This window comes from Schistocerca serialis, chromosome 4, assembly GCF_023864345.2.
Source record: "Schistocerca serialis cubense isolate TAMUIC-IGC-003099 chromosome 4, iqSchSeri2.2, whole genome shotgun sequence".
NCBI lineage: Eukaryota > Metazoa > Arthropoda > Insecta > Orthoptera > Acrididae > Schistocerca > Schistocerca serialis.
In genome coordinates, this window is record NC_064641.1 from 624,309,741 (window position 1) to 624,330,272 (window position 20,532).

The 20,532-nt window shown below is 38.7% G+C and overlaps 1 protein-coding gene across 2 annotated transcripts in view; it reads left to right on the top strand.

Annotated features, from left to right (window-relative positions):
• Positions 1 to 20,532, top strand: part of LOC126475432 (protein FAM234A) — a 119,936-nt gene that overhangs the window by 23,746 nt on the left and 75,658 nt on the right. For both annotated transcript variants that reach the window (XM_050103282.1, XM_050103283.1), the window contains 2 exons: positions 16,258 to 16,563; positions 16,653 to 16,958. In XM_050103282.1, the coding sequence (XP_049959239.1) occupies positions 16,258 to 16,563; positions 16,653 to 16,958 (612 nt within the window). The remainder of the gene's footprint in view (positions 1 to 16,257; positions 16,564 to 16,652; positions 16,959 to 20,532) is intronic.

A 20,532-nucleotide genomic window follows, 5' to 3' on the forward strand; every position in this document is an offset into this window, starting at 1 on the left:
AATAATGAAAGAAATTATTCAGAAAGCTAAATGAAGTGAAAATTTAATAGTGATGAGGGCTTGGAATTCAATAAGTAGGAAGAAGAAGAAAAAGAAGAGAAGGAAAAATGTCAGGAGAACATAAACTGAGAAAGAAAGTGATAGAAGAAGCTGCCTAGTAGAATTTTGTGCACAACACAATTTAATCGTTACCAACACATGGTTTATGAACCATGCAAGAAGGTTCTATACGTGGAAGACACATGGATGTTTCAGATGGACTATGTAATGGTAATACAGGTTTTGTAATCATATTTTAGAATGGAAGATCTTTCCAGGAGCACATGTAAACTTTCACCATAATTTGTAGGTTATGACCTGTCAAATGAAAGTGAAGAAATTGCGGGAAGACAGGATCTTAAGGAGACAGAAGCAGGATAAATGGAAATAATGACTGTTGAGAGTTTCAAATGGAGCATTAGGCAATGACAGATTGAAGCAGGGGAAAGAAATACTAGAGAAGGCAAATGGATAGTTTTTAGATATGCAAAGTTAAGTCAACAAAGTATCAAATAGGCCAAATACAAGGCCCTGTATAAATCCTTAAACAGCACATCAGATATTAAAATTAATCGATGAAAATAGAAAATATAAAAGTAATCAGCCAAAACCAAATACAGATATCTAAAAATTGACATTGACCTTAAATGCAAAATAGTGAAGAAGGAATTATTAGACTACATGTGCAAAGCTGTAGAGACATGCATGACTATGGGAAATTGTATGGATGTCGTGTGTGGGGAAAATTAAAGAAACCATTGGAGATAAGAAAAGCAAATGTATGAATATCAAGAGGTCAAATGGCAAGCTAGTACCAAAGAAACACAGAAAGGTGAAAGGGCTACACAAAAGAAATAGATCAATGTTGAGTAAAAGGAAGGAGAAGTAGATGGTGAGATGGGGGTGTGTGATGTGAAAGGAATTTGACAGAGCACTGAAGTATTTAAGTTGTAACAACACACCTCAAGGAGACACTGTTCCCTCGGAGTTATTAAGATCTTTAGGAGAACATACTATCACAAAACCATTCCACTTGGTGTGGAAGATATATGAGACAGGCAAAATATGACCAGTATTCAAGAAAAAGGTAATAAAATTCCAATTCCAAAGAAGTTAGGTGCTGATGGGTGTGAATAACACCAAGCCTTCAGTTTAATAAGTCAAGGTTGCAAACTGTTGACATGACTTATTAACAGAAGAATGGAAAGTCTGGTAGAAACCAGTTCTGGGGACAATCAGTTTGAACTCCAGAGAACTATAGGAACACACAAGGTGATACTGATCCTGTACATCACCTTAATAGAATTAACTGGAGAAAGACAAACCTGTGTTTGTAGCATTTGTAGATCCTGAGAAAACTTTTGGCAATATAGACTGGAATATACTCTATGTGTTACTGAAGTTATCAGGGATAAAACACAGGGAGTGAACCACACTGCAGTTGTAAGAGTCGAAAGACATGAAAGGGAACCAGTAGTTGAGAAGAAAATGAGATAGAGTAGTAGCCTATCCCAAGTGTTAAGCTCTCTGGGCATTGAGCAAGCAGTAAAAGAAACCAAGGAGAAATTTGAAAAGGAATTTAAATTGCAGGGAGGAAAATTAAAAACTAATGTTTCCCAACAACATCGTAATTCTGTCGGAGACAGCAAAGTATTTAGATCAGTTGAATAGAATAGACAGTCTCTTGAAAACAGATTATAAGATGAATGTCAGCAAAAGTTGTGGAATGTAATTGAAGTAAATCAGACATTGCTGAAGTAATTAGAATGTAAATTGAGACACCAGGTGTAATAGATGAGTTTTGCTATTTGGGCAGTAAAAGAATTGACAATGGCTGAAATAGGGAGGATATAAAATGCAGACACAATAGCACACCACTCACAGGTTAGGCCATAGGCTTGTTCCAACTAGCCAGCTGCTTCTTACAAGTCACTAAAGACAGCACGAGGAGCAACATACAATCATTGGACGTGTGATCTATTAATCTCTCTGGCCGTTATTGCCAGTAGATGGGTACTGGTGATAACTGCTGCTTCTTTAGTCAGGCAGTATCTCATTTGGCCACATGAGGGCTGAATGGCACCCATACCAGACCTCCATACTCGGAAAAAAATTTGAGGGGGTACCAGGAATTGAACCTGGGTCTTCTGCACCGAAGCAGCAACCCTAAACATTCAGCTGCAGAGATGGGTAAACACGATAGTAAACAAAGCATCTTTGTCTTTGAAAAAGATAAATAAGTTGACTATGAGTCTAAATTTAAGTGTTTAGCATGCCTTTTCTGAAGATATTTGTCTGGAATGTAGCGTAATACAGAAGTGAAACATGGACTATAAACAGTTCAGGCAAGAAGAGGAAAAAACCATTTGGAAAATGATGGTACTGAATAATGCTGAAGGGTCAGCTAGGTAACTGATTAATAGATACTGAAGCAGATTAGGAGGGTAAGAAATGTATGGCACTACTTGATAAAAGTGGGGATCCTGTAGAGGGAGACCGAAGATTTAACTGCAGTCAGCAGGTTCAAATAGATGTAGGTTTCAGTATTTATGCAGAGGTGAAGACTGGTATGGAGAACTGCATCACATCAGTCTTTGAACTGAAGATCACAACAAATGTGCTGATGCAGACTGCTTTCTCCAAAATGTCTCTAAATACTGGAAAAAGAAAATGGGTATATAGTGTCTCAAGGGTAAGATTTTGATACTCTAGGGTCATTCCATGTCAAGTCACCCAGGCCTTGACACCAACCATGTCAGATTTTGATGAAACTTGGTACAATTACTTCTTTTATCATCCTGAAAGCACTTGTAAAATTTTTTGCTCTATCTCTTATAGTTTTTTTTTTAATAAATTTTTAAAGTTTTTAGATTTGGCGTTGTTTCAGCAGTCGGAAATCATAACTTAAACGTGTCCTCACAACTAAAAAAAAATTGTATGTTAAAGAATACTCAAGATATCAGTATGAAATTTTGGAATAAGTTTGTGTATTGTATATAAATGTTAAAAAAATTACCATAAATATATATATTAAAATCTTCCAAATGAAAAAAATTACAAGTAGTTGTTGGTTGTTTTTTACAAAAACTGCAATATCTGGAGTCTCAGACCTGATAGAAAGCTCAAATTTGTTTTAAAATACTCTTAATTGTATAGGCTATTAGATAAAAGAAAAATTATGCTGGCTTTTTAACCTGTTCAATAGTTATCTAATTTTTTTTTTAAATAATATTAATTATATTTACCCCTCCATGAACCATGGACCTTGCCGTTGGTGGGGAGGCTTGCGTGCCTCAGCGATACAGATAGCCGTACCGTAGGTGCAACCACAACGGAGGGGTATCTGTTGAGAGGCCAGACAAACGTGTGGTTCCTGAAGAGGGGCAGCAGCCTTTTCAGTAGTTGCAAGGGCAACAGTCTGGATGATTGACTGATCTGGCCTTGTAACAATAACCAAAACGGCCTTGCTGTGCTGGTACTGCGAACGGCTGAAAGCAAGGGGAAACTACAGCCGTAATTTTTCCCGAGGGCATGCAGCTTTACTGTATGATTACATGATGATGGCGTCCTCTTGGGTAAAATATTCCGGAGGTAAAATAGTCCCCCATTCGGATCTCCGGGCGGGGACTACTCAAGAGGATGTCGTTATCAGGAGAAAGAAAACTGGCGTTCTACGGATCGGAGCGTGGAATGTCAGATCCCTTAATCGGGCAGGTAGGTTAGAAAATTTAAAAAGGGAAATGGATAGGTTGAAGTTAGATATAGTGGGAATTAGTGAAGTTCGGTGGCAGGAGGAACAAGACTTCTGGTCAGGTGACTACAGGGTTATAAACACAAAATCAAATAGGGGTAATGCAAGAGTAGGTTTAATAATGAATAGGAAAATAGGAATGCGGGTAAGCTACTACAAACAGCATAGTGAACGCATTATTGTGGCCAAGATAGATACGAAGCCCACACCTACTACAGTAGTTCAAGTTTATATGCCAACTAGCTCTGCAGATGACGAAGAAATTGAAGAAATGTATGATGAAATAAAAGAAATTATTCAGATTGTGAAGGGAGACGAAAATGTAATAGTCATGGGTGACTGGAATTCGAGTGTAGGAAAAGGGAGAGAAGGAAACATAGTAGGTGAATATGGATTGGGGGACAGAAATGAAAGAGGAAGCCGCCTGGTAGAATTTTGCACAGAGCACAACATAATCATAACTAACACTTGGTTTAAGAATCATGAAAGAAGATTGTATACATGGAAGAAGCCTGGAGATACTAAAAGGTATCAGATAGATTATATAATGGTAAGACAGAGATTTAGGAACCAGGTTTTAAATTGTAAGACATTTCCAGGGGCAGATGTGGACTCTGACCACAATCTATTGGTTATGACCTGTAGATTAAAACTGAAGAAACTGCAAAAAGGTGGAAATTTAAGGAGATGGGACCTGGATAAACTAAAAGAACCAGAGGTTGTACAGAGATTCAGGGAGAGCATAAGGGAGCAATTGACAGGAATGGGGGAAATAAATACAGTAGAAGAAGAATGGGTAGCTTTGAGGGATGAAGTAGTGAAGGCAGCAGAGGATCAAGTAGGTAAAAAGATGAGGGCTAGTAGAAATCCTTGGGTAACAGAAGAAATATTGAATTTAATTGATGAAAGGAGAAAATATAAAAATGCAGTAAGTGAAACAGGCAAAAAGGAATACAAACGTCTCAAAAATGAGATCGACAGGAAGTGCAAAATGGCTAAGCAGGGATGGCTAGAGGACAAATGTAAGGATGTAGAGGCCTATCTCACTAGGGGTAAGATAGATACCGCCTACAGGAAAATTAAAGAGACCTTTGGAGATAAGAGAACGACTTGTATGAATATTAAGAGCTCAGATGGAAACCCAGTTCTAAGCAAAGAAGGGAAAGCAGAAAGGTGGAAGGAGTATATAGAGGGTCTATACAAGGGCGATGTACTTGAGGACAATATTATGGAAATGGAAGAGGATGTAGATGAAGATGAAATGGGAGATACGATACTGCGTGAAGAGTTTGACAGAGCACTGAAAGACCTGAGTCGAAACAAGGCCCCCGGAGTAGACAATATTCCATTGGAACTACTGACGGCCTTGGGAGAGCCAGTCCTGACAAAACTCTACCATCTGGTGAGCAAGATGTACGAAACAGGCGAAATACCCTCAGACTTCAAGAAGAATATAATAATTCCAATCCCAAAGAAAGCAGGTGTTGACAGATGTGAAAATTACCGAACTATCAGCTTAATAAGTCACAGCTGCAAAATACTAACACGAATTCTTTACAGACGAATGGAAAAACTAGTAGAAGCCAACCTCGGGGAAGATCAGTTTGGATTCCGTAGAAACACTGGAACACGTGAGGCAATACTGACCTTACGACTTATCTTAGAAGAAAGATTAAGGAAAGGCAAACCTACGTTTCTAGCATTTGTAGACTTAGAGAAAGCTTTTGACAATGTTGACTGGAATACTCTCTTTCAAATTCTAAAGGTGGCAGGGGTAAAATACAGGGAGCGAAAGGCTATTTACAATTTGTACAGAAACCAGATGGCAGTTATAAGAGTCGAGGGACATGAAAGGGAAGCAGTGGTTGGGAAGGGAGTAAGACAGGGTTGTAGCCTCTCCCCGATGTTGTTCAATCTGTATATTGAGCAAGCAGTAAAGGAAACAAAAGAAAAATTCGGAGTAGGTATTAAAATTCATGGAGAAGAAATAAAAACTTTGAGGTTCGCCGATGACATTGTAATTCTGTCAGAGACAGCAAAGGACTTGGAAGAGCAGTTGAATGGAATGGACAGTGTCTTCAAAGGAGGATATAAGATGAACATCAACAAAAGCAAAACAAGGATAATGGAATGTAGTCTAATTAAGTCGGGTGATGCTGAGGGAATTAGATTAGGAAATGAGGCACTTAAAGTAGTAAAGGAGTTTTGCTATTTGGGGAGCAAAATAACTGATGATGGTAGAAGTAGAGAGGATATAAAATGTAGGCTGGCAATGGCAAGGAAAGCGTTTCTGAAGAAGAGAAATTTGTTAACATCCAGTATTGATTTAAGTGTCAGGAAGTCATTTCTGAAAGTATTCGTATGGAGTGTAGCCATGTATGGAAGTGAAACATGGACGATAAATAGTTTGGACAAGAAGAGAATAGAAGCTTTCGAAATGTGGTGCTACAGAAGAATGCTGAAGATTAGATGGGTAGATCACATAACTAATGAGGAAGTATTGAATAGGATTGGGGAGAAGAGAAGTTTGTGGCACAACTTGACCAGAAGAAGGGATCGGTTGGTAGGACATGTTCTGAGGCATCAAGGGATCACCAATTTAGTATTGGAGGGCAGCGTGGAGGGTAAAAATCGTAGGGGGAGACCAAGAGATGAATACACTAAGCAGATTCAGAAGGATGTAGGTTGCAGTAGGTACTGGGAGATGAAAAAGCTTGCACAGGATAGAGTAGCATGGAGAGCTGCATCAAACCAGTCTCAGGACTGAAGACCACAACAACAACAATTATATTTTAAAAATAAAAAGTACCAAGTGACTTAGACACCAAAAATAAGTTTTTGTCTTCTTGGAGTAACAATGTATGCTTGGATTTTGTTTTGTTAATCCTGTGTTTTGAAGTAAAAAATTATTACAGTGTTAAATAGTGCTTGGATAGTATTTTATTAAGTTTATTCGAACTTTCAGTAAGTACTGTTACTTAGTTTACAGAGATTTTTTTCCAATATCCTATAAAAGTAACCAGAACAGTAATCAGACCAAAAGTGAAATCAGTATGTCAGATATTCAAACCTGCAGCGTAGGGTTATTTAAAAAATCTGACTGTTTCCAAACAACCTACACACCTTCAAAAAAGTTACAACCGGTACCTGAATTGAGTGAGGAAGAAAAAAATTTGATCCACTTACGATCTGGAATTAATCTGTGTGAATTTAAGAATATATGTTCACTCCACAGCTACTACTTTTTAAATGTTTTTGAAAAGTATCAAACAACATGTGTAGACCCACTAAAAAAAACACAAAAAGCCCATCAAAAGTTGTTGAGAAGTGTAGGCTTGGATCTTTCTAAACAATTACTGAGAAAAAATAGTAGCATAAAACCTGGACAAAAGCTTTGCTCAACATGCCGTAACTTTTGTGAGGAAAAATTAAGAGTTGAAGTCAATGAAAGTGAAACAGATGATGAAGTCATGGTTGAATTAGAATCATTGGAATCCAGAAATGAATCCCTCGTACAAACAAACATTGCTCTTGATAATTTAGGTTTAACACCGATAAAGCTTCAGGCTTGTCAGAACAAAGTAAAGGGTCTTATTTTAAAAAGAAGGTTAGTAGTATTGAAAAGACTGCTAAAAAGACGGTTTCAAAAGCATTAAAATATGATGCACCAAGTTCTGATGATGACGAAGAAGATACAAGTGTGGTTGAGAAAGCAAAGGATTTTGATGTAATGATTTCTCTTATGAAAGAGAAGATGTCATCTGTTGGAGGTCTAGAAAAATCTTGATTCTGACATTGGCTCCAGATTCTTGGAGGCGAAATAAAGTGATGAAAGAATTTAATGTAAGTGAGTACATGGTGCGACAAGCTAGAAAGCTAAAATCTGAAAAGGGTATTTTGGAAACTCCTGGTCCAAAAAAAGGTAAAACTCTTTCTGAAAATACAGTAAGACTTGTAACAGACTTTTATGAAAAGGATGAAAGTTCCAGAGTGCTACCTGGAAAAAAAGACAAAGTAAGTGTTCAAAAAAATGTGTACATGCAAAAAAGACTCATTTTGTGTAACTTGAGAGAACTCTATTATTCTTTCAAATGGGATAATCCCGAGGTAGAAGTAGGATTTTCATAATTTTGTTTCTTGAGACCTAAATGGTGTATCCTTGCTGGTGCTGCAGGCACACACACACTGTATGTGTATGCAGTATCCACCAGAATATTAAACTATTATTGGATGCTGTGAAAATTGAAGAATCTTATAAAGACCTAATAAAGATGCTTGTGTGCAACACGGAAAACCAAAACTGCATGCTACATCATTGCGGCAGCTGTCCTGCAAATGCTGCACTAACTGAGTACTTAACTGAAAAACTAAGTGAAGATTATGATTTAGAAGAAGAAATTGTAATCAGTCAGTGGGTTAACACAGACAGGGCAGAAATGATCAAACAGTCTATCAGTGTTGAAGACTACATTTCTTTATTGGTTAGGTCGTTGGAAAAGCTCACCCCGCACTTGTTTATAGCAAAGTCCCAATCAGCAGCCTTTAAAAGATTGAAAGAAGACCCACCACCAAAACAGCAATTATTATGATGGATTTCAGTGAAAATTATTCCTTTGTTATACAAAATGAGATCCAAAGTTACCACTGGAATAGAGGTGATTGTACTCTACACCCAGTTGGAGTTTTCCTAGGAAATGAGGAAAACAATGTTTTTGTTTCCAACCACTGTTTTATTAGTGATGACCAAGAACATGACACTGGTTTTGTTAACTTTGTACAAAAAGAAATTACAAAGTGGCTGTCATTACATCATACTGACATTGACTCAGTTCACTACTTTACAGATGGTTGTGCTGGGCAGTACAAAAATAGAAACAGTTTTAAAAATTTGACTGAACACTTGAGAGACTTTAATTTGAAGGCCCAACACACTTTTTTTGCAACAAGTCATGGGAAGTCAATTTGTAATGGCCTAGGAGGAACTATTAAAAGAATTTTAAGGAAAGCCAGTCTACAGCTTTCAGATGAAGAACAAATAATGACAGCAATCGATGTGTACAAGTTTTGTGAAAAAAATATTCAAAACATTCATTTTCACTTTATTGACAAAAAAGAAGCTGATTTGCTACGGTTAAAACTAGAAAAACGTTTTTTCAGCAACCCGAACCATTCCTGGAACAAGAAGTTTTCATAACTTCAAACCACTTCCAACAAACAACCTTGAAATTAGAAGGACTGCAGGTAGTGTAAAACCCTCCTTAGTCTTTTCTTTCCATTCTTCTTCTGATTGGGTTCGTGTTGAACCATGCAAATCAAGATGGTAACTGGTACTTTGGACAGGTAAAAACAATATTCAATGACGAAGAAGATGCAGAAATTCTATTTCTACATCCTTCAGGACCAGCTGCATCATTTTATTGGCCTGAAAGAGAAGATTCTTGCATAGTGCCTTTGGATCATATAGTCTGTGTAGTAGATGCACCTCAATCAAGCGGCACTGGAAGAATGAATTACTTCAAAAAAAACTGTATCAAAAGAACTGAAAGCTCTTGGATGAAGTGGAAAAACAGTTTGAATCAGCATTAATGTTTATTAAAAAGACAAAATTACTCAAAAAATTCAATGTTTCAAGCAATCAGTTGGGTTATACATAAGTGTTGTAAGAACACTATATTTGTACATAATTCTAATGTAATCTACTATAATTAATAAACATGTTAAAAAGCCATCATTATTTTTGTTTTATCAAGTAGCCTATATGTTTAAGAGCAAATTAAAACAAATTTGAGCATTCTATCAGGTCTGAGACTCTAGATATTGCAATTCTTATAAAACAAAACATCCGTTAAAAAAAAGAAAAAAATACATATATACATTTTTTTCATAGAAAATATTAATATATTTTAATAGTATCATTTTTATCTGCAAATATGTATAATAAATAAACTTGCTGCAAAAATTCATGAAGTTATCTAAAAGAGTTTTTAAGATAAGCAATTTTAAAGTTTTGAATACAAATTAAATTTACCATTTCCAAAGGTTCGGAAAACGCAAAACATAAAAACTTTAAAAATTTATTAAAAAAAAACTATAAGAGATACAGCAAAAAAAAATTGCAGGTGTTGTCAGGATGGTATTAGAACCATTTGAGACAAATTTCATGAAAATCTAAGGAAGTGGGTGTAAAATTTATTTTTTATTGGGTGATTTGATATGGAATGACCTTCTATGAAGAATACAATCATAGCCAGAAGAACTCTTTTACATTCTAATAAATTCATTATATAATGGCTCCCTGCTTCTTAAAAATGCTCATGTAAAATTAATTTTTGGCTTGAGCAGTGCTGAATGCTCAGTTGAACATCCTAAAATGCTTCATCAAATAATGAAAAATATTAAAAAGAAGATTGATTCCTGTGTAGACAGGCACATTTAAAAGACACACAGAGCTTTAGGACACAGCCTTCATCAGCAAAAGAAAAACACACACAAGCAAGCACACCTCATGCACACATAACCGCCACCTCCAGCATCTCGGGCCAGAAATGCAACGAAGGAAAGGAGTGGTCAAAGACGGGCAGGCGCATTGGCCGAGGGTGGCAAATAAACAGGGTGAGAGATGAGAATGGGGAGGGGATGACGGGACAGATGGGGTGGAAATTGTTGGGTGGAGGGTGGGGGACAGTATGTTACCTTAGGATGAGGCCGGAATAATCACATGAGCAGAGAATGTTTTGTAAGTATAACTCCCATCTGTGCAGTTCAGAAAAGCTGGTGGTGGAGGAGGGATCCAGATGACTCAGGTAGTGGGGCAGCCATTAAAATCAAGCATGTTATGTTCAGTGCATGTTGTGCCACAGGGTGGTCTGCTTTGCTCTTGGTCACAGTTTGGCAGTGGCCATTCATCCAGGTGGACAGCTGGGTGATAGTCACACCTGTCTAACAGGTTGGGAAATGATTGCAGCAGAGCTGGTAAATGACATAGGTGCTTTCATAGGTGGTCCTTGCCCCAGATGGGGTAAGATAAACCTGTGACAGTATTGGAATAGGAAGTGCTGGGTGGGTGAATTGGGCAGGTCTTGCACCTGGATCTTCCACAGGGGTATGATCCTTGTGGCAAGGCATTGGGACCGGGAGTGGCATCGGGAAGGACTAGGATATTGTGGAGGTTGGGTAGGTGACAGAATACCACTTTAGGAGTGGTGGGAAGAATCTTGGGTAGGATGTCCCTCATTTCAACAGATGATGATAGGTTATCAAAGCTGTGACGAAGAATATGGTTCAGTTGTTTCAGTCCGGGTTGGTACTGGGTGATGAAGGGGACACGCCATTGTGGCTGGGTCTTGGGGATGGTGAGAGAATTGGAGCTGTGAGGGAAAATGGCACAGGAGATCTATTTATAGACTAGGTCTGTGAAGGCCTTGGTGAGACCCTCAGCATACTGAGTAAGGGAGTTCTTGTCACTGCAGTCACGTTGTCCCTGGGTTGCCAGGCTCTATAGAAGGGACTTTTTGGTGTAAAATGGATGACAACTGTCAATTTGCAGGTATTCTTGCTGCTGGTGGGATGGTGCCATCAGAGAGGTGGTGGTCAGCATCTAGAAAGGTGGCACAGGGGTTGAGGAGGACCATCTGAAGCTGATGGTAGAGAAGGTGTTGAGGTTGTGAAGGAATGAAGATAGGTTGTCATGGTCCCAAGTCCAGATCATGAAGATATCTTCAATGAACATGAACCAGACTAAGGATTTGGCATTTTTGGAGATGATGAAAGTTTCCTATAGATGGCTCATAAACAGATTGGCACAGGAGGATACCACACAGGTGCCCATTGCTGTGCCACAGATTTGTTTGTATACCTTCCTCTCAAAGGAGAAGAATTGTGGGTTAGGATAAAGTTAGTAAGGTGTATGAGGAATGAGATAGTGGGTCTGGGATCTGAAGGATGTTGTGGAAGGTAGCTTTCAGTGTTGGTAAGACTCTGGGCATGAGGGATGTTGGTGAATAGAGAGGTGGCGTCAACAGTGATGGGTAGGGACCCAGGAGGTAAAGGGGTGAGGATGGTCAGAATCAGTGAAGGAAGTGGCTGGTGTCTTTGATGTGGGAGGCTAGATTTTGGGCAATTGTTTGGAGGTGTTGGTCAATGAGGGCCAAAATTCTTTCAGTGGAGGCACAATAACTAGCCACAGGTGGGGCAGCAAGGAATGTTGGGTTGTGGATTTTGGGGAGCATGTAGGAGGTGAGTGTGTGGTGTGTTATAGAGGTGAGGAGGAAAATGGATTCAGGGGAGAGGTTTTGGGAAGGGCCTAAGAATTTAAGCAGGGATTGGAGAATGTGTTGGACTTTTGAGATGGCATCGCTCGCAGAATTTATAGGTGGAGGATCAGATAGTTAATGGAGGCCTTCTGCCAGGTAATCACTGTGGTTGATAACAACAATCATGGAACCTTTGTTTGCAGGTAGGATGATTAGGTCAGGATTTGTTTTGAGGTTGTATGCAGTAGGGTATTCTTTCTTCTACTGAAAGGTTGGTGTTCTGAAAAAGGAACCTGCAGAAGGATGGTGAGGATGAGTTAGAGGTAAGGAATACCTGGAAGGTGACCAGTGGGTGGTTAGGAGGGAGGGGGGAGGATCACAGTTGAACTGGAAGAGGCAATGTTCAGTGTTGGAATTAGGGTGGTTTTGGTTGGAGGGATTGGGAGCAAATAAGTGCATCCATTGCAGGGATAGGGGGAAAGAGAGTATGTGTTTGACAAGTCCAGCTTGGTTAAATTTGGGTGTATAGCTATGGGTGAGGAGACCTTTGGATAAGAGTGAAACTTCAATGCAGGTGAGAGTTTTGGTGGAAAGGTTAACAACAGTGTTACAGGAATGTTTCGACTCTGGATTTGGTGGAGAGTTGGTAGGGAGTTTTGGTGGATGTTGCAAGTTGAAAAGGTCAGCTAGGCAAGGTTTAGGCGCTATGAAAGGTGGACTAGGAGGAACAATGTGGGTAGGATAGGAGTTGGATAGTGGTGCTCTGAGATGGCAGTAGTATGTCAGCAGGTTGGGTAACTTATGGAGCTGGTGTCTGGAATATTCCTTCAGGTGCTGGAGAGCATGGATTCAGTTTCAGCAATGTGACTTATGGAGTAGGGATTGCACAGTAAAAGTATCTTGTGGAAGGAGCAGAGGTGGTTCTGGGATGCCTGTGCCATGGGGATGTTTTTTTGTAGTACCAGGCTTGTGAAGGCCGGAGATTGGCAAAATCTGAGCAGGTATAGGTCATTGTGAAAGGAGGGATGGGTTCCAGAGAAAGGAATCAGTATGATTAGGCCACTTGGGAGGATTCCATTGTATAGGCAGCATTTGAGAAATAGGATGTGGGACTGGGTTTTAACCATGGAAAGATATAATTTTCTGAGCTGGTGCAGGACAGAGCAGTGTCCGTTGTGACAGGAATGGTGTGAAGGAGACAGGAATGAAGCAGAAATGGGCAAAATAGCTGTTGATGGTTGTGAGAGGAGCTGGATAAGCAAAAAGATGCATAAAAAGCATGAAAATATGCAAAGACACACAGACACATGCACAGAAATGCAAAAATATGCACAGATACTTAAAAATATGCAACAGTGTGTGAAACCACATGAAACCACGTAAAAATATGTATAAACACATTAAAAATATACAGAAACATGGGAGTAAAGGAACAATAAAGTGTGTGTGTGTGTGTGTGTGTGTGTGTGTGTGTGTGTGTGTGTGTTGCAACAAGGGAAGATGGGTGTTGCAATAAGGGAAGATGGTAGGACGAGGATCAAACATTCATGTAGCTTGGGTAGGTGTGGAATATAAAATGCTAAAGTAAATCAGGATGGGGTCAGTAGGAATATATCCCCCAGACGTAGCCCGCAAACACATTTATGCTATTTCCGCTCACACCTCCAATCCTCCCACGATCCCCAAGAACCAGCCACAAAGGAGTGTCACCCAGCACCACCCCAGACTGGAACTATCCTTCATCATGGCTTTCATTTCTTATCATCATGCCCTGAAATGAGGGACATACTACCCAAGATACTTCTCGCCCCCTCCTAAAGTGGTGTTTCATCGCCCATCCAACCTCCACAACATCATAGTCCACCCCTATGCCACTCCCAATCCCAACAACTTGCCGCAAAGATCATATCCCTGTAGAAGACCCAGGTACAAGACCTTCCCAATCTACCCACCTACCACTTCCTGTACCAGTGCTGTCACAGGTCTACCCTACCCCATAAGGGCCAGAGCCACCTGTAAAGCAACCATGTCATTTGCCAACTCTGCTGCAATCAATGCACAGCTTTTTATATCGGTGTGACTACCACCCAGCTGTCCACCAGTATTAATGGCCACTGACAAACTGTGACCAAGAGCAAAGCAGGCCACCCTGTAGCACAACATGCAACTGAACATAACATACTTGATTTTAATGGCTGCTCCACTACCAGAGTCATCTGGATCCCTCCTCCACCACCATCTTTTCTGAAATGTGCAGATGGGAGTTATCCTTACAACACATTCTCCGCTCCCGTAATTATCATGGCCTCAACTTACAGTAACATACTGTACTGACACACTCCACTGAACAGTTTCCATCCCCTATGTCCTATTATCTCCTCCCCACTTTCATCTCCCACCCTCTTTGTTTGCACCCTCTGCCAACTCACCTGCCCATCTTTCCCTCATTTCCTTTTTCACTCCTTTTTCCATCACTTCCCTGCCCCACAACCTCTTGACGTTGCTCCTGTTGGCATTCTAGTCCGTACACACTCTACCAGATAGCATTCATCTCTGTTCCCACTCATACACTACTATCCCTTCCTCTTCCCCACCTTCAGACTGCTGCTTGCATCTCACGTGATAGTTGCATTCTGGTCTGAGATACTGGAGATGGCTGTCGTGTGTGCATGTATATGAATGGTATATGTTTCTCTTTTTCTGATGAAGGCTGTGGCTGAAAGTTCTGTATAAGTGTCTTTTAATTGTGCCTTTCTGCAGCTTAATGTGTCTTCTTTACGGTAAGTAGCAATTTATCTTTTCCTACACTGTTGATACTCCTACCTGGAGTTTCCCTTGTTTGATTGATACCTCTATCACACTGATTAGTATTTAAACAGTCCAAACAGAACTATAGTTTAGATTCCTGTGCTTACAGAACTTAATGCAGGTGGTCTGAATCAAATTGGGAACCACCTATTTCAACGGTTGTCTGGATAGACACTGCTGTATTATGGGACAGTTACTGAAAATGATGAGAAGATGAGGGTTTGTAGGGATGAACTGTTGTGTTATAAATCCCAAAGTATTGAAAATATTAGTAGTTGAAGGCAACTAATCCATTATGTCTCTTTTATTATCCAGTTTTACTTATGAAAATGTATTGCTTCTGCTAAATGTTTCCAAGAAATCTTCATTGAAGTAGTTAGTGCAGCAGTTTAGATTCTGTATTTATACTTGGAGGCAGTTTCAAATTCTAGTCTTGCCATTATGAATTTGGTTTCCCTTGATCACATTTTATGAAAAAGGATGGATTCTTCAAGAAAGTCATTGACAATCCCCTTGCTTGTCAGGATTCAAATGATACAATGGGGTATGTCTAATGGTCTTGCTGTTGACATCTTGTTAAACTACGATGTAAAATGACATGTCTTCAACTATCCTCATTGAACATCTTTAAGTCACATTGACTATAATTCCTTTATAGAAGAATAAACTTTACTGATAATTTAAATATCTACCATAAATTATTGATTTCTTTTTTATCAAACAGTGGAAAATCCAGGATGGAATGTAACAATATTATGAAAAGGAAAGTTGCCACACTCTAGGTGTGTCTACAGTTGCCTGAGACTGCAGAGAGGTCTGTCTCTGTTTTTGATAAAGGTCTTACAGCCCGAAAGCTTTATTTGTGACAGTAGTTTTTTTTTTTTTTTTTTTTTTTTTTTGAGCCTATCTGTGACCCAGCATCTCCACTATATGCTAAGTGGCAACTTTCCTTTTCATAATAATGTTGATTTCTTTTTTATGTGTGTTTTATCACATACTAGTGAAAGTTTATAATCTGTAGATACTGAATATACCTATTGCGATAATTTTGCCATCCCATCAAGTGGAAATACACAAGGTAAGTTTTCCTTAATTTGCGATTTTATGTTATTATAGAAACAAGAAACAAAACTTAATTAATACAGAACAACATTATCATGTTGCAGATGGTAGCACAATTTCACCTTTTTTTATGTATGTGTCTAGTTACTTTCATGATAAAAATAGATTCTGTATTGCTGTTTCACAAAAGTTAATATTGTGATATTTGTTGCATAGGGCATGCTCTATGAAAATGCAATTAGCAAATCACAGTTTTTACTCATTGGAGACTTTATGTGGAATCTTTCCATGTGTTTCATTAAAACTTTCAACTAATCTTGCAATCGATTTGTTACCTCTTTGTAGGTCACAAGATGGCTGAATATCGTCCTTTGGATCATGATAATGACTGTGACTTGCCGATAAATGGTCTTACAAATAGAGGACCAATGGTGTCAGATGATGTACCAATCATCAAACCTGAAATGACAGCTTCAAATCATCCAAGACCATTGTCCTTAATGCGTAAGGTGTTCTTCGTTTTGTCCATTTTATTGTGTTTCTTAACTGCTATTATCTTCCTGTGGGTAGTGCCATGTGACTGGGCTACTTGCCCTTCCTACCATGTGAAGCCTGGAACACAAGCCTGGGAGAAAACATTGGATGGAGTTGGCAAGTATTTTGCCTATTGTTGCCATAGTTATTTAAAACAAAAAATTTAATTGGTATTAACAGCTGTACACATTTTCTTTTTTTTCCAGAGCTGATTGGGAAAATAAGTGTTGTTCCAGGTGTATCAGGTCACAATTTGATTTTCTTGTTACGGGCGGACATTATGACAAATCCTGCCTCACATGGAAAAATAGAGAATGCTGAATGGTTTGCACCAGGAGGTGGTGGAATAATTTCTTTACTGGGATCAACTGGTGAAGTAGCATGGTGGAAAAAATTTTATCTCCTCCCATCAGACATAGACTGTTCTTTGATCGACCTAACTGGAGATGGGATCTTGGACTGCATCGTAGTTGGTGCTAAAGATTTGATGTGTGCTGTTGAACCTTTATCAGGTAAATCACCATACTGGTTAATATCCTCTTGTTTAAGTTTTTTCTTACTATCATTTTCTTATGGTCATAAGAGCAATTTATGATCAAATGCAATTTTGCTTTTATTTCCTACTTGGAAAAGTGTTAGATTCAACCAAATATCTTGTTTTGTTATGTGGAATCTGTGGGATAAGTATGCATGGTTTTTCTGTTTTTTAGTATTAGATGAAGAAGAGGAATATGTATAGGTTTAAGACCAGTGCTCTACAAACTGAGCAGTTTCTGCTCCATGGCTTAATGTGAAACACAGTTTTCTTACCTCTTCCGGTTCTTTTCATATGCTGACAGCTGTCCTTAACTTGACTTCATGATTGAATAATCAATAAAATACTTTAAACAAAAGTAGCCTGCAGTCTTATGAGGGTAATTGCAGGATAGGAGCAAAGCATTCACATCTTAAAGTAAAATAAGAAAATGTTGGCAGAACAGCAGAAAAAGTACATTTCTGAGCTACATTAAGCAGTCACCTATGGACAATATTTAGCTCTTGCTGGCATTGACTGTGAACCTTGCTGTCCAGAACTGGGAATTTCTTTCATTCAGAAGTCTCAAGAATTTTTTAAAGTATATCGTTAGAGAGCTAGTGTCGGTGCACTTTCTTGAACGAGCATGTAAATCATAAAATAATCTTACCTCTTACAAATAATCTCTAGGGAATGCGGTAGTTGGCTTATTCAAAAGATCACATTTTCCATTTATGTATTGTGGCACACGTGGAATATTTGCGTTGACTTTAGCATAAGCAGCAACAGTGGTCATTTGAAGGCCACTGCTATATAAAGGCCTACTGTAGACATTTCTAAGCATTATGGTCTTCAGTAACAAGGTGTATTTTTAAATTAAGTACTGTTTAGAAATTGTGCCACTGCAGCATCGTGGTCAGCATTTGGCACATGCACATTGTGTACCGCACTGTGTTGGCAAGCCACAGATGCTATTACAGGGTCCTTTGGTGTATTTATGTTTGCCATTTGCAATTGAGAAAATTGCCAACTGTGAAATATGAGCTGTGATTCATTTTCGTAGTGCTAAAGGTGTGAAAGTAGCTGAAATTCAATGTCATATTAGTGAAGTGTGTGGAGATAATATTATGAGCTATGGGATGTTACAGAAATGAGTGAAAGCTTACTGATGATTTGGTGCAGAAAGTCTAACACTTTAGACAAACCGAAGTGATGTGAAGTTGGATTGCAAAATTAACGTCTCTCTCACATCAGTTGACTTATTTGATCTGCACAGCCAATCTTCTTCTCTTGATTTCCTGCTACATTAACGTTCTCCGAAGAAGTTAAGGGAATTTAAAAGGCTCTCTCTCTACTTTTGAAATAATTTAGTACTCGAAGGATAGTTCTAGTTCACTCATGATATATTTCAACTTCCACAAGTAACATATTCACCATTTCCCACATTAATATTCAAATGTTTACAAGTCAGCTGATTTGTGTAGCATTAGACTCAATTAAATATGTCTGCAATATATTTGGTTTACCAACCACATAATATATGAACCCATCTTGCCTCTAGCGAGTCAATACGTGCAATGTTTCAAGTGTTCTTCTTTTTTCTCGTTACAATAATCAACGATATAAAACACCATAAGATACATAAACACTCCTTGTTCTTCCAATACGACTTCTGTGGTGCCAATGGCAAACACTTGTTGATTCCGTTTAACCGTCACATCTATCTTGTGCTCGTGACTCCTTTCCAGCCTGCACACACAAACATGTGTTGCGCAGTATGTATGTTCTCTCACACTTATTTTTAAAATACAGTGTGTTCGAGACGGTAGAAGGATGAGTGGTTCTAGACTTTATGCAGAAATTGCTGAAACATTACAAAAGTTGATGAGAAAGTGTGGGAGAACAGGCACTTCATGATTTCATCGTAATCTAATGAGTTTCTTCAAGTGCGAAGAAGTGTGTATTATGCAGTTGTTACAGAATGTTTAAATTACCTAAGTTGTACGCACACTGGGTAGCAAAAATGCTGATTAAGATGCGCAAAAGCAAACATTTAGCCAGTTCTTTGACTTTCCTAGAGTGGTACAGCAAGGAAGGTGCCAACTTCTAAGCCAAATTTTCATAGGTGACGAAACATGGGTAGCTTGCATTACACTTCAATCAAAGCAGCAATCCATGGAATGGCTCCGTACAGCCCTGATCTAACATCCAGTGACTGCCATGTGTTCCTGCATTTGAAGAAACATTTGTGTGGTCAGTGTCACCATGATGCTGAAGATGTCAAAACAACCATGTTGCAATGGATGTCTAATCAGATAGCAGATTTCTACAACGATGGCATTAAGAAACTGGCTGTGTGATACTGTAAGTGTCTTAATATTGGTGGTAATTAGGTAGAAAAGTGGATTAAAAGTACAAGCTTTCATGTAAAAGTAAAATTGCTAAAAAAAAGAAATCTACTTGTTAAATTTTTATATCAAAACTATACTTACTTAAAAAACACCTCATACAAGCACTAGTCAATGTAGCAATGCTTCAAAGTTGCTTAACATTTATGGGGACTGGATATATGCCCTGATGTCCTCCCCCCCACGACCTCTCCCTACCCATCTCTTCCTCCTCCCCCCTGACCCTGCCCATCTCCTCCTCCTCCTCCTCCTCCTCCTCCTCCTCCTCCTCCCTCCTGACCCTTCTCATCTCCTCCTCCTCTACCCCCCCCCCCCCCTCTCTCTCTCCCCCTGTCCCTGACCATCAAACCTACATAGTTAGTTACGTGTTCCATTGATCAGTCTCACGGCAATCGTTATGATGTGGGATGTGTCAAGTGCATAAGAAATGCACAAATGAATCGAGGGTCTTTTTTAAGCCAATGAAAACTTGATTGGGAAATGAAGCCTCTCAAGTAAATGGGTGAATCAGTTGGGGTATGAGAGGTCTCTCCTACTGCTGGATTTGTGATGATAGTATCTTCAATGACAGTATTTCATATAGTTTCAATCTGCAATTGAATAGAATTACAAAGGTCTGGGTGATACAGACTCCATAGCAGTATTCTAATCATAAGGCGACAAACCATACATACAACTTTAATGTTTTCTGTTAAAACAGATTGCAAGGTAGAGAAGAAAACAGCATGTAGTTGTGTATACAATTTTTGTTTAAAATTCTATGAAGGGCAGAAACATATTCATGGGAGAAACAATTTGTATAATGGTTTGAATGCCCTGCTATCATGGTTAAAACCAACTGCGAGAAAGAAAATGAAACTGGACATTTTGACAGCGTGTTTTCTTTCTAGCAGTTGGTTTTAACAGAAAAAGTGTACCTTGTCGTTTTAAAAAAAATATATAGATTTTTGTCCATCTGAATGTTTATTAAATTGTCATTTAAAAATTTGAAATAAATCACTCTAGAATTTTTTTATATTTTTGCTGACATTTCCCCTCCATGTAGGCGTATACGTATATTTATGTACAATATATATTTTTAAAAAATGTCATCTGTGTAGTACCCAAGTAATACACAAAACTGGTTCAAGTAGCTCAAGAATGGTTTTATTCATGATGCGTTGA